The 22,672-nt window shown below is 38.6% G+C and overlaps 1 protein-coding gene and 1 long non-coding RNA gene across 2 annotated transcripts in view; one reads left to right on the top strand and one right to left on the bottom strand.

The window, feature by feature from the left end:
• Positions 1 to 22,672, bottom strand: part of CDH12 (cadherin 12) — a 785,724-nt gene that overhangs the window by 251,067 nt on the left and 511,985 nt on the right. Inside the window, exon 4 of the mRNA XM_075921427.1 lies at positions 18,838 to 19,253. Within this exon, the coding sequence (XP_075777542.1) occupies positions 18,838 to 19,068 (231 nt within the window). The 5' untranslated portion in view covers positions 19,069 to 19,253. The remainder of the gene's footprint in view (positions 1 to 18,837; positions 19,254 to 22,672) is intronic.
• Positions 1 to 22,672, top strand: part of LOC112547755 (uncharacterized) — a 73,945-nt gene that overhangs the window by 9,079 nt on the left and 42,194 nt on the right. The window lies entirely within an intron of this gene.

The following is a 22,672-nucleotide window of genomic DNA, read 5'->3' as shown; positions in this document are numbered from 1 at the left end:
TGTCATTTTTGTGATTTTTTTTTAATGGAGTGATTGCTTGTTAAAAACAATCAGCCTTAATACTCAAAATTTATGATAAAAATAAATCTCTGAATTTCTTTTATAGGGAAAATAATATGTTTCACTCAGTGAGGAACAGAGAACCTGCACTACAAATTAGCTTGGCTAAGCTAACATATTATACCAACCTTACTAAAAGATAATGAATCTTAACTATACTTGAAAAGACAGCTATAAAGAAACTACATGTTCACTAATGAAGTCACTGTGCACTGATAGCCATTTGAAATTAGATTAGTTAATCCTAAATTAATTATCATATGTTTGTTTATTACTTTAGTAATATTAGCACCATAAAATGATCCATATTTAACAATGGGAAATAATGAAATCTAATTTACAAAGGACAATAAGTCAATTACTATAAGGACCCATTTTCTTCATGGAACTTATTATATAAATTAACTGTGGTTTTGTTTCCTGAGAATTAAATTAGAGGCAGGTGGTTGCATTGATTGGCTAATGAGTGTGGAGAAAATTAGTTTGCAAGAAAATGCATATCCAAGTTTTAAGGGAAAATATTCTAGTTAAATAGTAACGTGCAAAACTACTGCTTGTAACTCCATTAACACAGGAAATAAAACTGTTCTTTAGACTTGATACAGAAGATATATGCTCATTTCCTTGAAGAAATTATATGTAACAAAGTTCTCATCAGAGCAATCTCACATTAAGGGCCAAATCAAATACAAAGTGTGGGGCTAAGTCTGAATGCTCATGTTATCTAGGAGGCAAGATTTCCACATCTGTGCTGCCCCTCCTGCAGCTGCAAGTAACAGATCTGACTCCAAACATACACACTGCACACCCACTGTGTAATCTTCTGGAAGGCTGTGCTCCATATCATCATCATTTGGATTGTGATAACATTTGAAAGCCACAAGCAGAGCTTGGGGCCTCTTTGTTCACTGTTCACACACATAACAAAAAAATTCCCTGCCTTGCAGAGCTTACAATCTTAGGAACTGATCCTGTACCATTGAAATCAATGACAGTTTAGTCACTTTTTTGAATGAGAATAAAGTAAGACTTTGAGTACACTGCCCACCATCCTGATAAAAGACATGCACTTTCCTTCCCCATCTCTCCCTGCACAACAGAACCATTTTCTCTATTATGGTGGGCCACATGCAGATATCATTTAAAGTAGAGGTTCCAGTCCAGATGCCAGGTTTTTCAACAAATTGGCTACCGGTGTGTAAAAATAAAACAGTCGCTTATTAAGTTGATTTTTAAACATTTGGCATAGGGTCATCACTCACTAGCATCCAGATGGCCTTGTTTTGAGGACAGAATAATATAGTTTGAAAAAAATTACAAAGCATAGATCAAGAAAAATATTTAAGCAAAATGAGGTTTTGATTTACAATGCTTGTGCCCTACAAGTGCATCTTTTTCATTTTAATAACACATCTACAGGAAGCACATATTGCTGTTATGGGATCCCAAGCACCTATCTCAACATGAAATTTTGTACTATAAAAGTATAAATAAGTTGTGCCCCTGCACAACATCAACCTTATGAGGGTGTTGCTTTTGTTATAATACAAAGCAATTAAATGCCATGTTTTCTAAAAAGACTCATTTGGAAATGAGAAAACAGATTATGCTTAGAATTTGAAGATTCATAAATACAGCAGTCTTTCTTTGCTAATTTATTAATTAACTTCTTCACCTGCCCATACTGTCTAGTGCTGATTATTATGTTTGCACAATATCTTCACTTTTCCGTTCTACATTAAGAAGGCAGAATTAGTGAAACCACAGTAAGATAGCAAAGGTAAAAAAGGGATCTTAATATGAAAAGCTGGTTGAAATATTATATATGGTAGTAGTGTTTTCATTACTGATATCAGCAAAATAAAATTTCCCTTTCTCACAGTGCTATGTACCAGTCACAGCTGACACTCTAAAATCAGCATTTCCACCTTCCTGATGAAAGATCTATATGGGAGCAACTGTGATAATGCACCAAACCACTGATGAGCCATATAGGCTTGCATCAGCCATTTATTTAAAAAGCCATCGTTTGGACCATACAAAATAGAATGCCAGCTTTCATTAACGTCTCAAAATCTATGAAGCTCTATAAAAAATGTTAAAGGCCAGAGGGAAGTATCAGCTATATATCACAGGTCATTAAATTTGATCCAGATACTTCTGTAGTAAGGATTTTAGTTAGGACAAAACATTTCAAACCTCAGAAAACTAAGCTGTGTGTGCCATAGACAAAGAACAGGAGGGACTAAGGAGTCAACCAGTGCTGGAAACCAAAGGACACCCCACACTTCAGTGAAAGTTGAAAACCCCTCTGATCCCTGACAAACTGATCTGAGGGGAAATTCTTTCCCAACCCCAAATCTGGCAATTAGTAAGACACTTGAGCATAAGAGAGAGACCCATTACCCAAATATCAAATCAGCCCAACAACCAACCAACCAGATTCTCTGTACCACCTCAGAACACTGCTCTACTCTGCCTAGAGAATCCCATCTTCAGGTGTGGCCAGTTTCTGCTGCTCCAGATGAAGTTGAAACACAGGCATCTTGTTTCAAGGCTAAATTTGTCTAAGCTCAACATCCAGCCACTGGATCTTAAAGTGTTTTTGCCAGCAAAGTTTAACCTCCCTCTGCTTCCCACTCATCCATATAATGTTCAAGTCACTCTCACTCTTTTTGATAAGCTGAAAACATTGTAATGGGTCCTTCCATTGATTTCCAGTAATTCCACATCCTTCTTGAAGGGTGGACATCAGAATTGGGCACAGTATTCTGGTGGTGATCTTACCAATGCCATGCACAAAGGCAAGATCATTTTTCTGCTTCCACTTGATAATCTCCTTTTGATACATCCAACATTTACCTTTTTGCCACAAAAGAATTGCACTGACAGCTTGTACTCAGACAACTGTCTAATAACCCCTAAATCATTTCTCTTGCATAGATTGCCTGGAAATGATGAATAGAGATAAACCAATTGTAAGAGTGAGAAGAATATGATGCCTGTCTTCACATCATCAGCAAGAGGCTGATGTGATGAAGAGTCTTGCCCAATGTCACACAGCAGGACAATGGTAGAATTTTAATATAGAACTCAAAACAAACCCACCAACCCACCTATAACAGAACTTGGCAGCTTTGGAGGAGTGTCAGTTTGAGTTAATTGTTTATTCAAACATAAAGTGAAGACCAGAGATGTGAGTGTAATTTGAATCACAGTCGCCCAATGTTACAGAGCTTTCACTGGAAGCACATCAATCTCTGCATTTTCAATATTCACTCTTTCCTTCAATAATCCATTAATTAGGGCCAAGTCAAATAATCATGGAAGGATATGGAAAGACTTATGTTGACTTCAATAGGTATTAGACCTTGCCCCTTTATTTCCCATATTTTTTGCCTCTGTGCCTTTCACACAGAACCAGGAGACAGAAAAACCTGTTTTAAATGGAGGAAAATGTGAGTGTTAAATCACCAAAAAACCCAAAACAAAACAAAAAATGTAAAAGAAAATGACAGAATGCTCACTCAATTAATTTTAACTTATTTTACAAACTAGATTTCAAATTCCCTGTCTCTGTTTTAACTCTCCCATATACGTAACTTAGGTATATACATTCATTCAATAGTATTCTAAATACAATATTAAAGAACTAAAAAAGATTCCACAATTGTAATAATACAAATTACCAAATAGTAATGTTTTATTTAGTTTCTCACCATCTGCTGATGTATTGGGCCACACAATGAAGATTTGTACGTCTTCTTTCTTGTGGAATTAGCTCTATAAAGTAGTTGGTACCACTAAATATCATAGAAGACATGGACTATTTAAAAGATTGAAAAGTTTGCTTAAATCTTAAGAAAAGAGGAGCTGAATCTGAACATGACATGTTCATTTATCCATAAAGTCAGTGGCTGCGTCTACACTGGCCCCTTTTCCGAAAGGGGCATGCTAATTTTACAGGTCGTAATAGGGAAATCCGCGGAGGATTTAAATATCCCCCGCGGCATTTAAATAAGATGTCCGCCACTTTTTTCCGGCTTTTAGAAGTAGGAATAAGAGATCCTCTGGAAAAGGGCTTTTTTCCGGAGGATCGGGGCTAGTGTAAACGCTCTTTTCCGGCTTTTCTAAAAGCCAGAAAAAAGCGGTGGACATCTTTATTTAAATGCCGCGGGGGATATTTAAATCCCCCGCAGATTTCCCTATTACGACCTGTAAAATTAGCATGCCCCTTTCGGAAAAGGGACCAATGTAGACATAGCCAATGTGTTTATTACCATCATACTTTATTCTGATTAACTGGAAGAAAATATTAGCTAGTTCCTGAATGCTAGGTCTTTGGAAATGAAAAAAAGAAATAAATACTTTATTACTCTCTTAACCATATTTTATTCTTTTAAAAGAAAAGAAAAAAAAGTGACCAATTTTATTCAGTCCAGAATACAACTCTAAATTACAATGTATGCTATCTTCTCTTTAAGGATATACATTTATTACTGACTGCTTCTAAAATTAATGCTAGCCTATCATGAAGTGAAATGGAATTTGAAGGAGAAATGAAGTTTATGTCTTTAGTTCTGTAACTGAACACAGATTCTGTAAAATACATTTGCATCAATAAAATCTGTGAAATGTGCAGAATATTGGCAGCATTTTGACAAAAGTCACAATTATCTTTTTCATGGTCACTGTGTTATCACCTTGTTCATCTTGTTCTTTACTTTATATCAACAATGCACATTAAAACTATTAAAACATGACTTCAACTATTTAAATACATAATGATGATATAATATCAATAAGCTAGCAAAGTCCTTGCATAATTTTGCATGTATTTTAACATACCTTCTTCCTGTAGTATGACCTGCTTTAGTTACATGGGATACTGACAACTGAAGCAAATAACCTTGAATATTCATGTGGCTTATACTAATATATGGACTTCTCTGTTGGTAATAGTCATAAAAATGGAACTGATATCCATAAATGGAATGAATTAGCTTTTATTTCTGGTTTTGTGGATTATGTGCTTGCTAGCTAGTAATTACTTCTATGTAAAACAGCTGACTTGTGGCATTTGCATAATGTGCTCAAATTGATTGTACTACCATTATTCTCCCATTGCATAGGACAATAAAAATATGTAATAAAGACTGTTTTCCAAAGCTGCATAACTGTAGGCCAGTCTACACTCGGAAAATAGATAAGTATAGCTATATCTTTCAAAGGCATAAAAATCCACACCCCTGAGACAGACAGTTAAGCCAACTTAACCCCTGGTTAGATGATGCTAAATGTATGGGAGATCTCTCCCATCAAACTAATGATCACTTCTGGAGGAGATGGAGTACTTTCCGTAAAGGGAGGACCCTTCCTGTCAGCAAAGGTAGTGTCTTTGTGTCTTTGCTAAAGCACTGCTTGGTTTAAGTGTAGACAACACCAGAGTTTGTTGGAAAGGTTATATCCTTGACCAAATAATGATTAGATGGCTCCTTATGTACATGATTGTAATAGTGAACACTGGAAACAAACACTTCAAGATTATTTAACAAAATGATCAGGTGTGCCTGAATCCTTTCATATATTTTTAGTAAATAATTATTGCAAATAGTGTGAAATCAACTTTCAGAAGATACATAGAAGGCAACTTATTCAAGCAAAATAAGGAAAAAGTGAAAGAGGAAAATGAGTAAAATACTATGTGGATATTTTACCTTGTAATTTAATACCAGTGTGATAGTCCCTGCATGTAGGATTGTTGGAGATGGCAACTTTTCTCCCTCACATGCAGTTGCAAATTTGGTACAGTTAATATCAAGTTGCCTAACTTTGAAGTTTCACAATGAATGCCTTAAGAACTAGAATTACTAAATTTAGAGAAAACCTTACCAATAAGTCTTTTATATCACTTTCAACAGTTAACAAGTCATGTCTCCTTGCCACTTACTAGTGCTATGTCACTAAGTTTAGCTAGAATTCATGGATCACCAGCCCAGCAACTACCCAATTACAAGCTATTATTCATATCACGTGTACTATTTTGGTAACACAGTTAATAAAATAAATAATTAAATATGAATAAGAAACACAAAGTTAAATTTTGCACTGAGGTATATACCTCAGACTACTACAATGAATTTGGCTCTGTAACTATAGTATAGATAGGAGATAGGAAGGTTGGTCTATATAGAGTATTGGACTATGATTCAGGAGACCTGGGCATGGAAGTCTGATATGCATTTGGATAAGTCTGTGAATCTTCCTGAGGAGTACAGAGGCACTCAACTGTAGCCCTGACATGGCATCACTGGAGCTATGCTGCCTGCCAGAGGCATGTATCTTGAAACGTTATGGAGGGATCATTGAAGATCGTCTGGTCCTCTGACTACTACCCCATGCTAATCATCCATGTGGGCACTAATGATACTGCAGGGTGTGACCCTGAGCAGATCCAAAGTGACTATAGGTCTCTGGGAGTATGTGAGAATGAGTTTGGGGTGCAGGTGCTGTTCTCTTCAATCCTTCCAGTCAAAAACAGGGTCTCAGGCACAGACAGATGCATTGTGGAGGTGAATGCCTGACTGCAAGGATGGTGTTGCCAGAGGGGCTTTGGCTTCCTTGAGCTTGGGATGCTGTTCCAGGAGGGACAGCTAAGCAGAGATGGGGGTCCACTTACTGAGGAAAGGGAAAGGGAGTATTTAGACACAGACTGACTAGCCAAGTGAAGAGAGCCTTAAAAATCTGTTTGATGCGGGCAAGTGATCAAAGCCCATGAGTAAGTCAAACCTAGGAGATGGGTCGGAAATTGGGAGGTGCATGGGCTGCAATAGTAGGAATAAAGGAAAGACAAGGCAGAAATAAGGATGATGTCATGGTAGTGGTCAATTACAGATCACCTACCCAGGAAAAAGATGTGGATGAGGCTATTTTTAAACAACTAATAAAATCAAGCAAAGCATAGAACTTAGTGGTGATGGGAACTTCAACTATCCAGATATCTGTTGGCAAAATAACACAGCAGGAAATAGATTATTCAACAAGTCTTGGAATGTATTAAAGACCTTTTTTATTATTATTATTTCAGAATCTGAAGAAAGCTACTGAGGGGAGGTTGTTCTAAATTTGATTTTAACAAATAGGGAGGAAATAGTTGAGAATTTGAAAGTGGAAGGCAGCTTGGGTGACACTATTGCAAAAAAAAAGCAAGCATCACTCTGGGATGGATTAACGGGAGTGATGTAAGAAAAACATGAAAAGTAATTCTTCTGGCTCTACTCTGTGCTGATTAACCCTCGACTACAGTATTGTGTTCAATGCTGGACCACATTTCAGGAAAGATGTGGAGAAATTGGAGGTCTAGAGAAGAGCAACAAAAAGTAATAAAGGTTTAGAAAACATGACCTATGAGGGAAGACCGAAATAATTGGGATTGTTTAGTTTGGAAAAGAGAAGACTAAGAGAGGGCATGATAGCAGCTTTCTAGTACCTAAAAGGGTATTACAAGAAGGAGGGAGAAAAAATATTCTTCTTAATCTCTGATGGTAGGATAAGAAGCAATGGGCTTTAATTGCAGCAAGGGAGGTTTAGATTGGACATCAGGAAAAACTTCCAATATGGTTAAGCACTGGGATAAATTACCTTAGAGGGATTGTGGAATCTCCATCATTAGAGATATTTAAGAACAGGTTAGAGAAACATCAGTCAGGGATGATCTAGATGTTGCTTGATCCAACTGTGAGTGCGGGATACTGGACATGATGACCAGTAGAGGTCCCTTCCAGTCCTAGTATTCTATCCTCTTTCTCAGTTACCATCTGGGAATGTGAGGACAATGATTGAGATACTGACAAAGCTCATATTTATATACCTATAAAAATAGCTACATTTTATAGAAAGAGGAATAAGGGCAATATGTAGAACGTTTTCATGCAGTACACTCTCAAATACTTACATTATAGTTACAAAAAACCTCATAGTAATGTTCTTTTTTTTAAACGAATACTAAAATATTTACCAGTCTGATTCTCCACTGCACTGCACTCATAATTTATACCTGTACAAAATGTGAGGAAAATGACACAGCATATAAGTAGCAGTAATTTATACCCAGTATGCACAGGCATAAATTATTATATATGGCACAAAGCAATCAAGAATTAGGCCCTATAAATCACTCACAGTATTTGCAACTGGAATACTAGAGTATTATATGCGGTAACGGTAAATCAAATCAAATCAGTCTAGCTTCACTGTTCATTTTGTGCAAAACATTACACATTCCGCCCCCCCCCCCCTTTCTATAAACATAGGTTTGGCTTGTTTTGAGTCCATTTAATTTTTAATGTCCATGAAACTCATCTACAGCACACAAGAGCTACTCATGAATCACAGGCAGGGAAACTGACAGCTTCTGCGGGCCCCTGGGCAAGGTGGGGAGGAGCCCGGCTCTGTGCTTCTGGAAGGGATGGAACCTTTAGTGGAAGGAGCAGGGCTGGGGCACTGCCTAGAGCACCCCCTGTCAAAGTTGCACGGAACACATAGCACTCTGGCTCCGACTGCTGCCACTGCCACTACCACAGTAGCAACAGTGGCACCTGGGATTCCCGGGCCTCTTTGAATCACCATGTTACAGGGCAATCACCCTCTTTGCTTCTCCTGGTGGCAGCCTGATCCTAAGCATTGTAGGTTAGTTTTCTGACTTTCTATTCCTATATATTATACTATGTACAATGGTTATATACTGTATTAGGAGGCTGCGCCCACTGCTCGCCAACCCCCCTCTGGAAAGCCTGATGATGTCATTCTGTTTTAGACAGTTGTCTGCTTGATCAAGGAATCCTTCTGAACAGTAAGAGGTAGGGCCACCAGATTGGGCAAATAACTTCCTCTTATCATACTTTAAAGCAAGGTTAGGGTTTGGTTGTGCCTGCAATGCGATTACTTCTCATAAAACCAAACAGAAAACAGACAGAATCACCAAATCAAATACAGTCCTAAAATTGTCATAATTCAGTGAATGTTGAGAGATTGAACAAAGATGAGCCAGAAAAATAGGATGAACCTGGAATTGGATGACTTTTTAATAAAACTTACACAAAAGAGAGAAACTTGAGAAATGTGGAGTAGTGCTCAGTTTTGGCACAACTAAATCAAAGCTTAAGGTTTGAAAAATAAAAGACAATGTTGCTGGAAACCAAAATGACTATAGTCCTTTTTTGTTAAAGCATAGCAGATGATAAAAGTTTATAGGGATGAAGAAACAAAATACACTTGATGGACTTCTCATTTTAAAATTTGGACTAACATTAATTTTAAAAAATAACATGACATTTAAAAAAACAGTCATTAACAAAAGCATGTACATTTTCCTTTTATTTTTTTTTAAATAATTATTTGAGTTAAGGACCTGAGCAACACCAGGTAAATATGCTAGTATATGTATAAAGTTACTGAAATCAAACTGGTCATTATTTCAAATTTGCAACATATCTATGACAGCTGTGAAGCTGCTCGAAGGCACCTGCCAGAATTAATTAGAATTATGTGTGAATCTTCTTCTGAATTCACAGACATTCATCTATTTATACAAGGTCTCTACCACTGGTATCAATTATGGTTAAACTAGAAACAGTTACCTGCTGTCAGATTGATACAGTTGGTGTTGACAATCCAATAACTGGATTTTATTATTGTTTTAAAAAAGTGTTCAAGATTTTATAAATGGTACATTACAGTAATCATGGAAATTAGATTTTTTTCTCCTAGTTTTCACTTAACTGATATGCTTTTGTTCTAAGAAGGAGGAAAACCTACTGTGAGAACAAACAGAATGTTCTTCTCAGTACAAATAAATGCTTATGATGATGGAGCAGACTCCATACATAAGAAGGCTCATTACTCTTTGTGATGGATCGGAGGAGTGCTGGCTCAGGGTTACCGAGACTATGACTAGACTACAAGGATCTATCTCCTCAATTTGCGTACCTTTTTCTGATAGTTTTGTCGGAAGAGTCTTTTCTGAAATTTGGTCCATTTGCACTGGACCAAATTTTGGAAAATCCTCCTCTTTCAGAAGAGCCCTTTTTCCTTGTGGAAGGAGGAAGACAGGGCTTCTAAAAGAGCATGTCTGTTCTTCTGAAAGAAAAAAAAAAGCGGAAGAGCAGATGCATACCCTGGGCATGGCGGATTTTTTTCTGGGATACCAGAGCCTGCAGCTTGTTTTTCTTTTTTCTGTTTTCAAGCTCTTTTGGGGTCAAAAGAGCTTGGGGTACCCCTGGGGAAGGAATGCAAGGGTTCCCTCCTGATTTTTCAGGGTTAAATCACTTGATGGTGGTAATTTTTCTATTTCTCAGAGCCAGTGTATCTGTGACTCGCAGAGAGGGGCAGGGAGGATTGTAAGTGGAGCCTAGAGGCAAGGTATTTAAAGTATTTGTGGACCCCAACCTTCTGCACTCTGAATGCCAGAGTAGGAAACAGCCCTGAGACTACTCCTTAATGGATTACTGTACAAGCAATTTATGAATGTATGTATGTATATATATACACACACACAATATTTTCAGACATGGTGATTAAAATTATGTTCCCAAATCCATATTTAGACACCAAAGGAAAAATGGCCTCATGTTCAAAGGCGTTGAGTCCCACAAACCCTAATGTCTTCAGTGGCATTAAACTCCATATTTACATTAAAATAAATACAATATTTCAGAATCTGGTCCAACTCTCCGAGTTGATTATTAACTTGCTAGTTCATCAGTGCTGAGAAGCAGTATCACTAGCAGGATACTAATAGAACACTTACAACTTCTCAACTTGGTGATTTAACTTCTTTTCCAATGATTATTCTTTTGCTTATGCCCAAAGACAGAGCAAAATATGGTGTCCTTTACTAATTGGTGTATTGACTATGCTCCACTTGAAGCATCTTAACACAGAAAAAATCATTACTATGCCTAAGACCTCCCTTCAAGCTTTTTAAAAGAGCACCTGGGATTTGGGAATCAGAGTTCATTTTTAAACAGCCATAGGAGTACAGAAAAACATAAGTCAAATATAAACAACCCTTATAGCAGTAGTGGACAAAATACAGCCTGCAGGCTAGATCCGGCCTGCCAAGCTGCCAGATCCACCTGTAACGTGTTAGGACACTTGAGCAAGCTCCCTATCTGCCCCACCCCTGCACACCACTTAAAGCAGCCAGCTCCATAGGCAACATACTTATCTGAGGAATGTGAGCCAGGGTGGGGGCAGAGGTTTTACGCATTGCCTCACACCTAGCACAATCTTTCAGCTCCCATTGGCTGGAAACTGGCCAATGGGAGCTGCTTGGGCCATGCACAGAGGTTGTGCATAAAGCACCTCCCCCCACCTTGGCTTGTGGTGCTCAGAGAAGCACATGGCCCCATAGCTGGTTGCTTTAAGAGGTGGGGAGGTGGCATGGAAGCCAGGGAGCCTACCTGAGGGACTTGCTGCACTGCTGGTCGGGAGCCATTTAGGTAAACACCTCCCAAACAGAGATTTCCTCTGGCACCCCAGTCCCTCTCTTCCCCCAACCCTCTGCCTGCCCCTCCTAGAACCCTGTCCCAGGTCAAAACCCTAAGCCCCGCTCCTACACCCATATGCCCTTCCAGACCCTGCACCCCAATCCCCAGCTCAAAATCCAAATCTCTGCATAGGGCTGGCTTTACCATGAGGCAAACTGAGGTGGCCGCCTCAGGTGCCAGACTGTGGGAGGACCGCTACTAGGACCCAGAGTGTAGAAAATTGTGTCTGCTGCTGGTGCATATGTATTCTCTCTGCTCTAGATGCACAGAGATGGTGGAGTGCTGTGCAGGAGACTGAACCAGTGACAGTATGGCTGATCTGGTTAGGTCCGGTGGTGTGGTGTATAGTTGCTGGTGAGAATATGCTTCAGGTTGGCGGCTTGTCTGTGGGCGAGGACTGGCCTGCCTCCCAAGGCCTGTGAAAGTGAGGGACCATTGTCCAGGATGGGTTGTAGATCATGATCACAATAACTCTAACTCAGGAACCAATCCATGCAACAAACCTCGATTCCAACTCTGCCCACATATATACACCAGCAACACCATCACAGGACCTAACCAGATCAGCCATACTGTCACTGGTTCAGTCTCCTGCACATCTACTAATGTAATATATGCCATCATGCACCAACAATGCCCCTCTGCTATAAACATCGGCCAAACTGGACAGTCCCTACGTAAAAGAATCAATGGACACAAATCAGATATTAGGAATAGCAACATACAAAAACCAATAGGGGAACACTTCAATCTCCCTGGACACACAATTGCAGATCTAAAGGTAGCCATCCTGCAGCAAAAAAAAACTTCAGGACCAGACTTCAAAGAGAAACTGCTGAGCTACAGTTCATCTTCAAGTTTGGCACAATCAACTCAGGATTAAACAAAGACTGTGAATGGCTAGCCAATTACAAAAGCAGCTTCTCCTCTCTTGGAATTCACACCTCCAGATCAGCTACTAGAAGTGGGCCTCATCCTCCATGATAAGATCCACCTCGTTATCTCTAGCCTGATTCTGGCCTGAATATTTATACCTGCCTCTGGAAATTTCCACTACATGCTTCTGATGAAGTGGGTCTTTGCCCACGAAAGCTTATGCTCCAACACTTCTGTTAGTCTATAAGGTGCCACAGGACTCCTCGTCACTTTTGCAGATTCAGACTAACACGGCTAACCCTCTGCTACTATAGACAAAACAGACTTTTTCGATACATCTAAATTTACTTCCGTGAACACTGTCCTACACATCCTTAGACTGGTGGTTCCAGCATAACCATAACCAGAGGTTCATCCCTAGTACCATCTAAGGGTATGTCTACACTAGCCCCCTAGTTCGAACTAGGGAGGCTAATGTAGGCATTCAAAGTTGCAAATGAAGCCTGGGATTTAAATATCCCGGGCTTGATTTGCATTTTCCCAGCCGGTTGCCATTTTTGAAATTTACAAGTCCAGACTAACTGCCTGCATCTAAGGAGGTTTAACAGGTAGTTCAATTTAGGGGCTTTAATTGGAACTACCGGGTCCCTGTCATGTGTAGACGCGGGCAGTTAGTCCGGACTTGTAAATTTAAAAAATGGCGACCGGCCGGGAAGATGCAAATCAAGCCCGGGATATGTAAATCCTGGGCTTGATTTGCAACTTTGAATGCCTACATTAGCCTCCCTAGTTCGAACTAGGGGGCTAGTGTAGACATACTCCAACAGTTTGTGTCACAAGATCTGTTGCCTTCCTGCCACACAGGAAAAGCACTGAATAGCCCTCTCATCAGGTGCAGATGACGATTTTGTGGGGCCCAAGGCAGCACAATTTCACGGGGCCCCCCTTTGACACGGTGCATGCGCGGGGCTTCTTGAAGCGCGGGGCCCGGGGCAGTGTCCCCGCTCACCCTGCCCTATATCCGCCCCTGCCTCTGATGCACAACACACTCTGCTACCTATGACTGATTTTTATACCATCCTAGATTGCTGATGCCTCAACTTGTGACATCTCCATAGCGCATCAGGAATGATCACCGAGTAACCCCCTCTACCTCTATTAGAAAGTGGCTCCCAGCACAAAGAGTTTGTCCTTCCAATTCACCTTGATCTCCCTTTCATCATAAATCCACTTTTTTGTCCTTTCATGAAGCAAATTAAATTCAGGTTTCATTTGGTTTGACCACTACCTATGTTATGTCATTATTAGCTATATAAATATTAGCAGAAATTGTTGCTGTGATAGAAACCTTGGTTTATAATTTTCCACATAAACTGCTTGATGCAAAGAAGCAAATCTACTAGATGAACAAGGGCAGCAACAATAGGTCTATGTATAACTCATGGGTCTTTACAGTATATTCGGGTGATACTGCATCTTTATGAACTTCATACAAAAGATAAACTTGCAAAGGGTATCATAAAAAATAAATTTAAATTCCTACCGGGAGTTTTTCTACAGTTTCACTTAACAAAGTTCCATCACATAATCTCCTGTGATCTGCCAAATCTGTTTTGTATCCCACACTTTATGCAATGAACAGAATGCAAAACTTTCAAAAGCCTCCACTTTTCATTATTGACTATTAAAGGATGGTGGGAGAGGTCAACTGGCCTGAGTATAGCAGCATGAGCTAGGAGCTTCTGAGTTTTAATCCCAGTGCTGTCATAGAATATACTTGCTTGTGTGGCTCTCATTGCTGTGACATCTCTTTTTAACAGTCTAGCCAGATTATAGCTAGCATGAGAAGCAAATCACAGGCTGGTTGCTCTGTAGACATGCTCTAATTGAACAGAAGCATCTAAACTACCAAACAATTATCCCAGTTCTATCTAGGAGGCAGATACCTAAGAAAGTACATCACCGATTAAGTATTTAAATTGTAATTGGAGATGTGGTTTGCACACCTCCAGCACAAGTTTTTTTTCCATTGAAATCTGTGGGAGTTTCATCCAGGTGGTTGAAGTGGGTGTGAGAGTTCCTAGTGATGGGGCCAAACCATGCCGAATAACTTATTATTAAAACTGCAAAGTGATCTCTCTCTATCTGACCTCGGAGTCCTCATCCTGAAAGAAATCCTGCACAACACTTTCAAAAGACGAGCCTAGGAGCTTAAACTTATTACTCTTCTAGATACAAAAAATCATGGACTGAACATTAACACTGGATTTATGGCATATTATAGAATCTGTAACCCACTAGCCCCCTCTTTTTTGTCCTATGGAAGCAGAGGTGCTATCAGGCCATTCTAACTTGAATGGTCTCTTACAATATGTGCCAAGTACTTATACTACGAATCTGTTGCAGTTTGCTGTGATATTGAGTACCTTCCTCTGACCTGAAGAGCTTTGTGTGGCTTAAAATCTCTCTCACCAATAAAAAGTTGGTCTAATAATAGATATTACCTCACCCACCTTGTCTTTCTACTAGAGGTTTCATATCATGAAGTTTGAGAACATCTCTGAATACCCTCTTCCCAGCTGGGTGTGCATACATGCTAGTAATTCAAAAAGTTAAAGAACAGCTTTATCCTAGCTACACAGATACTTTCGGTTTGATATATGTATGCACACACACATGGTTTCCAACTATAACCTTTTAATTCTTTAGGGAAATCAAGCAAAGAAAAAACAGTTAAAATAACATATTCAATTATCTCAGGTGGATTGTTGGAGATAAATGCTTATGACTGATAAAATTCTGCTGCACAGAGGTAATTGATAATAAGCATAAAGTAGACTCTTACATTGTTTGAACAGATGATAGGCTGAAACAGTTTTCATGTCCTGGAAACAGATCTGTGTTTTCCACTCTAACATTAACGAAGCATTCATTACCATTTCTCAGTCATTTTGTGTTCCACAAGCATATCGTTTATATTCGATTTTTATCTTTTCAATACAAGTGGCACACTAGAGGCATATTTCCTTGAAGTGTATACTAAGTACACAAGATGCATCGTTATTATTTATCATAAAGTGCAATTATACCCATACCCTTAGGTGTGATTAAGAGCTCCTCTTTTCATCAATTTGAATCAGTTAAAAAACATCTTCAGAATTAAATGTAAGCAGGATCTGAAGGAATGCATCCCTTACAGCTAGCTAGCAGTGGGAAGAGATCTTGGGTGTGCATATGTAAATACAGTTTGCTCCTATTTTGCTTAATTTGAGACCCAACACCAGTTATGTTTGTATTAAATTCAGGGATAGCTAAAATAGGATTACCAATGTTTACAATTTTGTGGGAATATTGAAAAGTATGACTGTTCTAAATTGTTCCACATTAAAGGGCTCGCATTTAGCAGAAAGACTCTTGCTAATGCAGGGGCTCCACTTCCAGAGGCCAATTAGGGGTAAGAGGTGAGAGAAGGTTATTGTGGTTATGAGGATATAAAGCTTCCCCCGTCTGGACTGGTTTGACCTATTCCCCCCCCCCCCCCACACACACACACAGAGATGAAAAAACAGAGCTACATAGGTATCATTAGATGCCTCTTTTCTTATATCAATTGTGTGGGAGTTGTGTTTCTTCTACCCTGCTTGCTAAGAGTTAAAATCTCTGGGAGCTGAAATAATTGAGATTGATGGGAAGAAATTACCTCCAAGAAGTGGATATCAGCAGAGAGGTGTGATGAGCAGCCAACAACAGAGAGAAGTGACAAGTGGCCAGCAGAGTGCAGGCAGCACAACCAGCAACCAGTAGAATGGTGGCAAAAAGGTGCAATGAATGACCAGCAGGGCAGCATCAGAGAGATGAGATGAATGGCCAGTGAGCAGGTGGATGGTGAGTGACCAGTGGAGTGAATAAGATGCCTCTTTACCTTCCCTCACTTAGGCTACGAGGTGAAATCCATGCTTACACCTCTGAATTCTGGGTCTGCTCTGACCAAAGGCAGCAATTGTGAGTGGGGTACAGAGAAGGGTTGGGCATGTGAAGAGGGCATTCAGATTTCCAGATTTAAGAACTGGAGAGGAAAAGGACACTACTCAACCTACTTGGTTTGGGACTTTTACTGAGGCTTTTGTTTATGAACTCTGTTTGTGGTGTTTTCCCACATTAATGCCACATCACTTCTTCCCTTTTAATTTATAGTTTCTCAGACTTTTTTTCTGGGGGGGAGGGGGGAAGCACTGCATCTCAGAGATGCCCAGTGAATTTATCAAATTATTAGGTGGGGGCTTGAGCCAGCTCTGTGTTGGGTGAATGGAAAGAAAACCCTGAAATAGATATTGAACCTGGCTCTGGCTGCTGATGGCCCCACATGGCAGAAGGGTTACATAAAAACAGGAATGGTTTAATCTATAAATCCTAGCCATGACCTAAAATGGATTTTTTGGTTTGACCAATAAAAGATGCACAAATCTTGCTCACTGCCAATGCAATGAGGATTTGCAAATAGTCTCATGATACCTTTTGGCTGTGTCTACACTGGCATCCCTTCCGGAAAAGGAATGCTAATGTAGCACTTTGGAATAGGCAAATCCGCGGGGGATTTAACTATCCCCCGCGGTATTTGCATTAACATGGCTGCCGCTTTTTTCCAGCTTTGAGATAAGCCGGAGAAAAGCGCCAGTCTAGACGTGATTCTCTGGAAAATAAAGCCTTTTCCAGAGGATCTCTTATTCCTTGAAAGTAGGAATATTTAAATCCCCCGCGGATTTGCCTATTCAAAAGTGCTACATTAGCAGCCCTTTTCCGGAAGGGATGCCAGTGTAGACACAGCCTTTGTGTTTTCTACTCAATAAATATGCTTTGCATTTCAAAATGTTATGTCTCTCTATTTTAGGATTTTATTAAAGCCTAAAGCTATAATATTTTATCCCACTTCACTTTAGACTGGCAAAGCACAGTCCACAGTGGATTTTATTGGGTCTTCTACTCTTCCTTCCCTGGTTCTGAGAGGCTTGACTAGTGGCAGAGATGGTAGAGAGGTGAAGTTGTTTTAAATGCTATTCAGCTTACAGTTAGAATGTGGTATTCATCCCACAGATAGACAGAACCATTTACATTTAAAACAAAGATAGAAAAGAATCTCTGTGGTAATAAGCTGTGTCAAAGCATGATGCTGCATTTCTGTTGCAAACAAAATTGCAACACTCATTTCAGTAGCAGTTTTGGGTATTCAAGGAATGAATAATTGTCCTCTACTTCCACTGAGTAAAGTCCTATGGTCAAAGTAGAATTTATGTTTAATAAAGGAGAACAATGTGAATTAGATAAAATATTACTGGGTTAATTTCAAATGCGTCATACAGATGTTGAAATAGGAATAAGAGATCCTCCGGAATAGGGCTTTATTCTGGAGGATCGGGCCAGTCTAGATGCTCTTTTCCAGCTTTTCTACAAGCTGGAAAAAAGCGGCGGACATCTTTATTTAAATCCCGTGGGGGATATTTAAATCCCCCGCGGATTTCCCTATTACGAAGTTTAAAATTAGCATGCCCCTTTCGGAAAAGGGGCCAGTGTAGATGTAGCCAGTATGTTTTGTCCTTAACAACTCAAAAGCTGTTTTTTGTCAAAACCTAATGTGTAACCAGTCACAAAAATGTTAGCTTACACATACAGTACTTCAGTGTGGATGAAGGGGCAGTATGCTTGCTCCTCTGCCATGAAAGCTGATTCAAATCCAACCACTGAGATTGATCTTACAGCCAATGATGACCTGCACTATGTTTAGTTATAATATTACACCAAAATGTTCAGAATTCCCACATCTATTTTATGTCCAAAGCAAAAGATATGAAAATTAGTCCAATGTGAATATAATTAGTTACAAACTTGTCGATTAAAAAAATCTGTTTATACTCTAGTATTCTAACCAAAACAGTCTCATTTTCCACTTATATAAGTTAGTATAACTGCACAGAAACAAATGATAATTTCTTATGATAATTTACTTCAATTGTAGATCCTTATACATTACAAAAATTGTATTTATTTAAAGATTAAATGTTTTCTTTGCTTATACAGTGGCAGGTATGAAAACCAAATTTGGGATATTTATTATTAAGATGCAGAAAAATGAGGAACTTTCAGAGATTCAATTTAATGCAAAACTGTGTTTAAATTCATATTTTATATGATCTATCAGAAACACGAAATATAACACCACCAAAAGATTCAAGTTAACTTTTTGGAAGTTAGGGTAGGGGAATGGAAAAAATTCATGCAGTCTTAAAATATACACATTTATAGCTTATACTTCTATCTAGCTGTCAATTCAGCTTTTAAAGAAAGAGGAAAAATTTACCTTTCCCACATACTGGGGTTCAGAGCCCATGTATTCCTCCAGCACAAAGAACTGATTCCATACCCAGCCTCGTTTGACCCTCTGGAAGGATGACCTCCTCCCTGGCATTGTGACAACATTTTCTCTTGGCTCTGCTTCTAAAGTCTGCTGTAGTTGTGGATGCAGTGGTGTTAGGAGACCTCCGTCAAACAGGACCCAAAGAAGCAGGGATAAACTGTTCCTTGTAAGCATTGGCAAAGGCTTTCCTACAGCAAGTAATAAAAACTCCAGCACTTAATGCAGAGCTGTAGAATCCAAGTTTGAGCTGTCTGTGGCCTCCAAGATTTAGCTTCAGATTTTATTGCAGAAATGCTAATGCAGACATTAATCCTTCTGATGACAAGATTTTTGCTGCATTAAATTCCATCTAAAGGGACCTATAAAAGAGATTTACATGCCAATATTAAATTACATAAAATTACATTAAAGTGTTCATCAAAATTCTCACAGTTAGTTTGAGACGGAGAGAAAGGATCAGGATATAAAGTTTTAAAAACTAGTACTATTTTGCTGATAATACTGAGTTGCTGTAGGATATTGTACAGTACTGGTAGGAATGATTCATTCTTATCCTGTTTTATATATTACTTTTGTGTCTGTCTGAAAACAAGTATTCTTTTTTATCTAGTTATCAAATAAACTTGTTACACTTCAGTAGTTTCAAATACTTTTATTCTTCTTTCATGAAGAAAGTACTGAAGGATAGTGAACAAAATTATCAGGAGGTGGGATGATGTATTATTTTTTATCTCCACCACAAAACATAGCCTTAGAAACTTTCCCCTTGCTTACCATAGCTGGAGCTGCACACAGACAGCTTTGCACTGAACCTTATTTTCGTAGTGATGAAAGTGTGTGAATTCTATAGGAACTAAAAAAGATGAAAAGGAAGCTATGCCTATGTAGTGGTATAAAATAAAACCACTGATTCAGAATGCATGTGTCACATTTGGCAGTCTCTTCTCAGGCCAAGTCTAGTGTTAAATGGCAGGGATGTTGCTGTCCAGGACTAATCTGAGGTTCTTAGCTACTACCATAATATAAATCACAATAATGCAGTAGTAAAGGAAAACAGCAAAAGAGTAGGCAACTGAGAAAACTGCAACGCAGCACAAAAAAATTTGTAATGCAAGACACATTTACACTGATGTATACCAAACCTGCAGATTAAAAAAAATAAATCAGCACCTTAACTATGTGACTGAAACCAAGCTATCATATCAAGGGAAGTGTTAGAATTGTAGTGACCTTTGTAGCAATCAGATGCCAACAATGAAAAATCATATTGTCGTCTGTGCGCGACAATCAATGAGTCATATTAATGCATTACTCTGTGAACTCCAGTGCAATATAATTTTGTATTTTTCAGCCACAGTGTAATTACAGAGATGTTCTCCCTCCCTCTCTCTATTTGTTTTTGTATTTATGAAATTCTTTGATTCATTGTCAATAGTTAGTAAAATGGTTTTGGTAGAAGGATGTAAAGTAAGCAGTTCCAATATATTTAAAAAAAAAATTCAGCTCAGCCTAGTCTGACCACAGCTACAACCAAAGTCAGTGGTGATAGAAAAGAGTGACAATTAGCACGCATCACCTACCTACGGCCTGATGCAAAGCGTAATAAAGATTCTCACTTACTTATGTTGACTCTGGATCAGACTCGTGCATTTAAACTCATGTCATACAATCCTCAACAACCACCTCTCCTGTAGGTGAACTCAGGTCTCATCATATGAAATGTTGTTCTCAGTTTTAATGGGTGAAAATCCACAAAAAAGCACTGTAAGTCAATGCACTAACACCAGATTTTTGAATTACGTAAACATAACAACAACCTGCCTACACGTAGACAGTCAAATTTAAACATGAATTAGCTTTGGCTATATTTACAGCCTTATTGTGTTGGACTTCTCGTAGGGCTGTCAATTAATTGCAATTCAGTCATGTGATTAACTAAAATTAATTGCAATTAAATAATCAATTTTGATTAATCATAATGTTAAATACTAATTGAAAATTATTAAATATTTATATGTTTCTACATTTTTTCAAATAAATTGTATTCTGTGTTGTAATACAAATCAGAGTGTACAGTGCTTACTTTATCATTTTTCAATGCAAATATTTGTAATAAAAATAATATAAACAAAAGAACATATTTTTCAATTAGCCTCATACAGGTACTTTAGTGCAAACTCTTTATTATGAAAGTATAACTTAGAAAAGTAGGGGACTTTTTCTATTTTACATAAATGCATGAAAAACAAAATTAATATAAATCTTTACCGCCTAGAAGTCCACTCAGTCCTATTTCTAGTTCAGCCAATTGCTAAGACAAATTTTATTTAAATTTATTGGACACAATGCTGCCTGACTCTTATTTACCATGTCACCTGAGAGCAGATGTTTGCATGGCATTTTTGTAGCTAGCATTGAAAGGTATTTCCATATCAGCTATACTAAATATTTCTTTGCCCTTTCATGCTTTGGCCATCATTCTAATTAAATCTGTGACTGAACTCCTTGGCAAAGAATTCTATGTCTCCTGCTCTGTGTTTGTCACATTCTGCCATATATTAGCAGTCTCGGGTGATGACCCCAGAACATGTTCATTTTAAGAACACACAGCAGATTTGAAAAAATACAAAGAATGTGCCATTGTGATATTTCTAAAAAGAGATATAGCACTTGACCCAAGGTTTAAGAATCTGAAGTACTGTCCAAAATGTAAAAGGTATGGCATATGAAGCATGCTTTGAGAAGACTTAAAAGATCAAGACTCCAATGTGGAAATTAGAGAACCCAAACCACTCAAAAAGAAAATCAACTTTCTGCTACTGGCATCTTGCTCAGATGATGAAAATGTATTTTTCTGCACAACTTTGGTTTGTTATTGAGCAGAACCTGTAAACAACATGGTTTCCTTTCAGGTGACATTATAAACAAGAAGAAAACAGCATTATCTCCTGCAAATTATAACCAAACTTGTTTGATTGATTGGCTGAACAAGAAGTAGCTTGGAATGGAATTGTATGTTCTAAAGTTGTACATTGTTTTATTTTTAATGCAATTTTTTGTATATAATTCTACATTTGTAAGTTCAACTTTCATGACAAAGAGATTGCATTACAGTATTTCTATTAGGTGAATTGAAAAATTGGTCTTTGTATGACATTGTTGTAGCCAGCATCGCAAAATGCCAGATGCATTGAATATTCACACATCCCTTCACGTTTCAGCCACTCTTCCAAAGGACATGCATCTGGTTTCTGCTTGATTGGGATCCAATGCAGCGCAGACCAACACATCTTTATTTTCATCATCTGAGTCAGATGCCATTAGCAGAATATTGATTTTTCTCTTTTGGTGGTTCAGGTTCTGTAGTTTCCAAATCAGAGAGTTCCTCTTTTAAGACTTCTGAAAGAATGATCTTCACGGCATCCTTCTCAGATTTTGGAAGACATTTCAGGTTCTTATACCCAAGTGTGAAATTTCGGGCACGTAGGGGAGACAGTAGCCATGCACTCTGGTTTGTGGCTTACTTTTCATCCTGTTCCCCAGACACTAATGGAGTGAGAGGCAAGTGCTTGCCCCCGATGTATTCTTCTCACACCTGGCTGGTGAGCTCCCTTCACCAGCCCGATGTGAGAAGAATGCATGGAAGGCAAGCACTTTCCTCTCACTCCTTTAGCATCGAGTGCACGGGATGAAAAGCTAGCGTATACTGGAGCGCATGGCTGTTGCCCCCGCTACGCTCCCAAAATGATGCCCTTGCTTCTACATTGGGCTGAGTGCT

Source organism: Pelodiscus sinensis, chromosome 2 (assembly GCF_049634645.1).
Source record: "Pelodiscus sinensis isolate JC-2024 chromosome 2, ASM4963464v1, whole genome shotgun sequence".
Taxonomy (NCBI): Eukaryota; Metazoa; Chordata; order Testudines; family Trionychidae; genus Pelodiscus; species Pelodiscus sinensis.
This window is presented reverse-complemented; position numbering and strand designations above follow the sequence as displayed.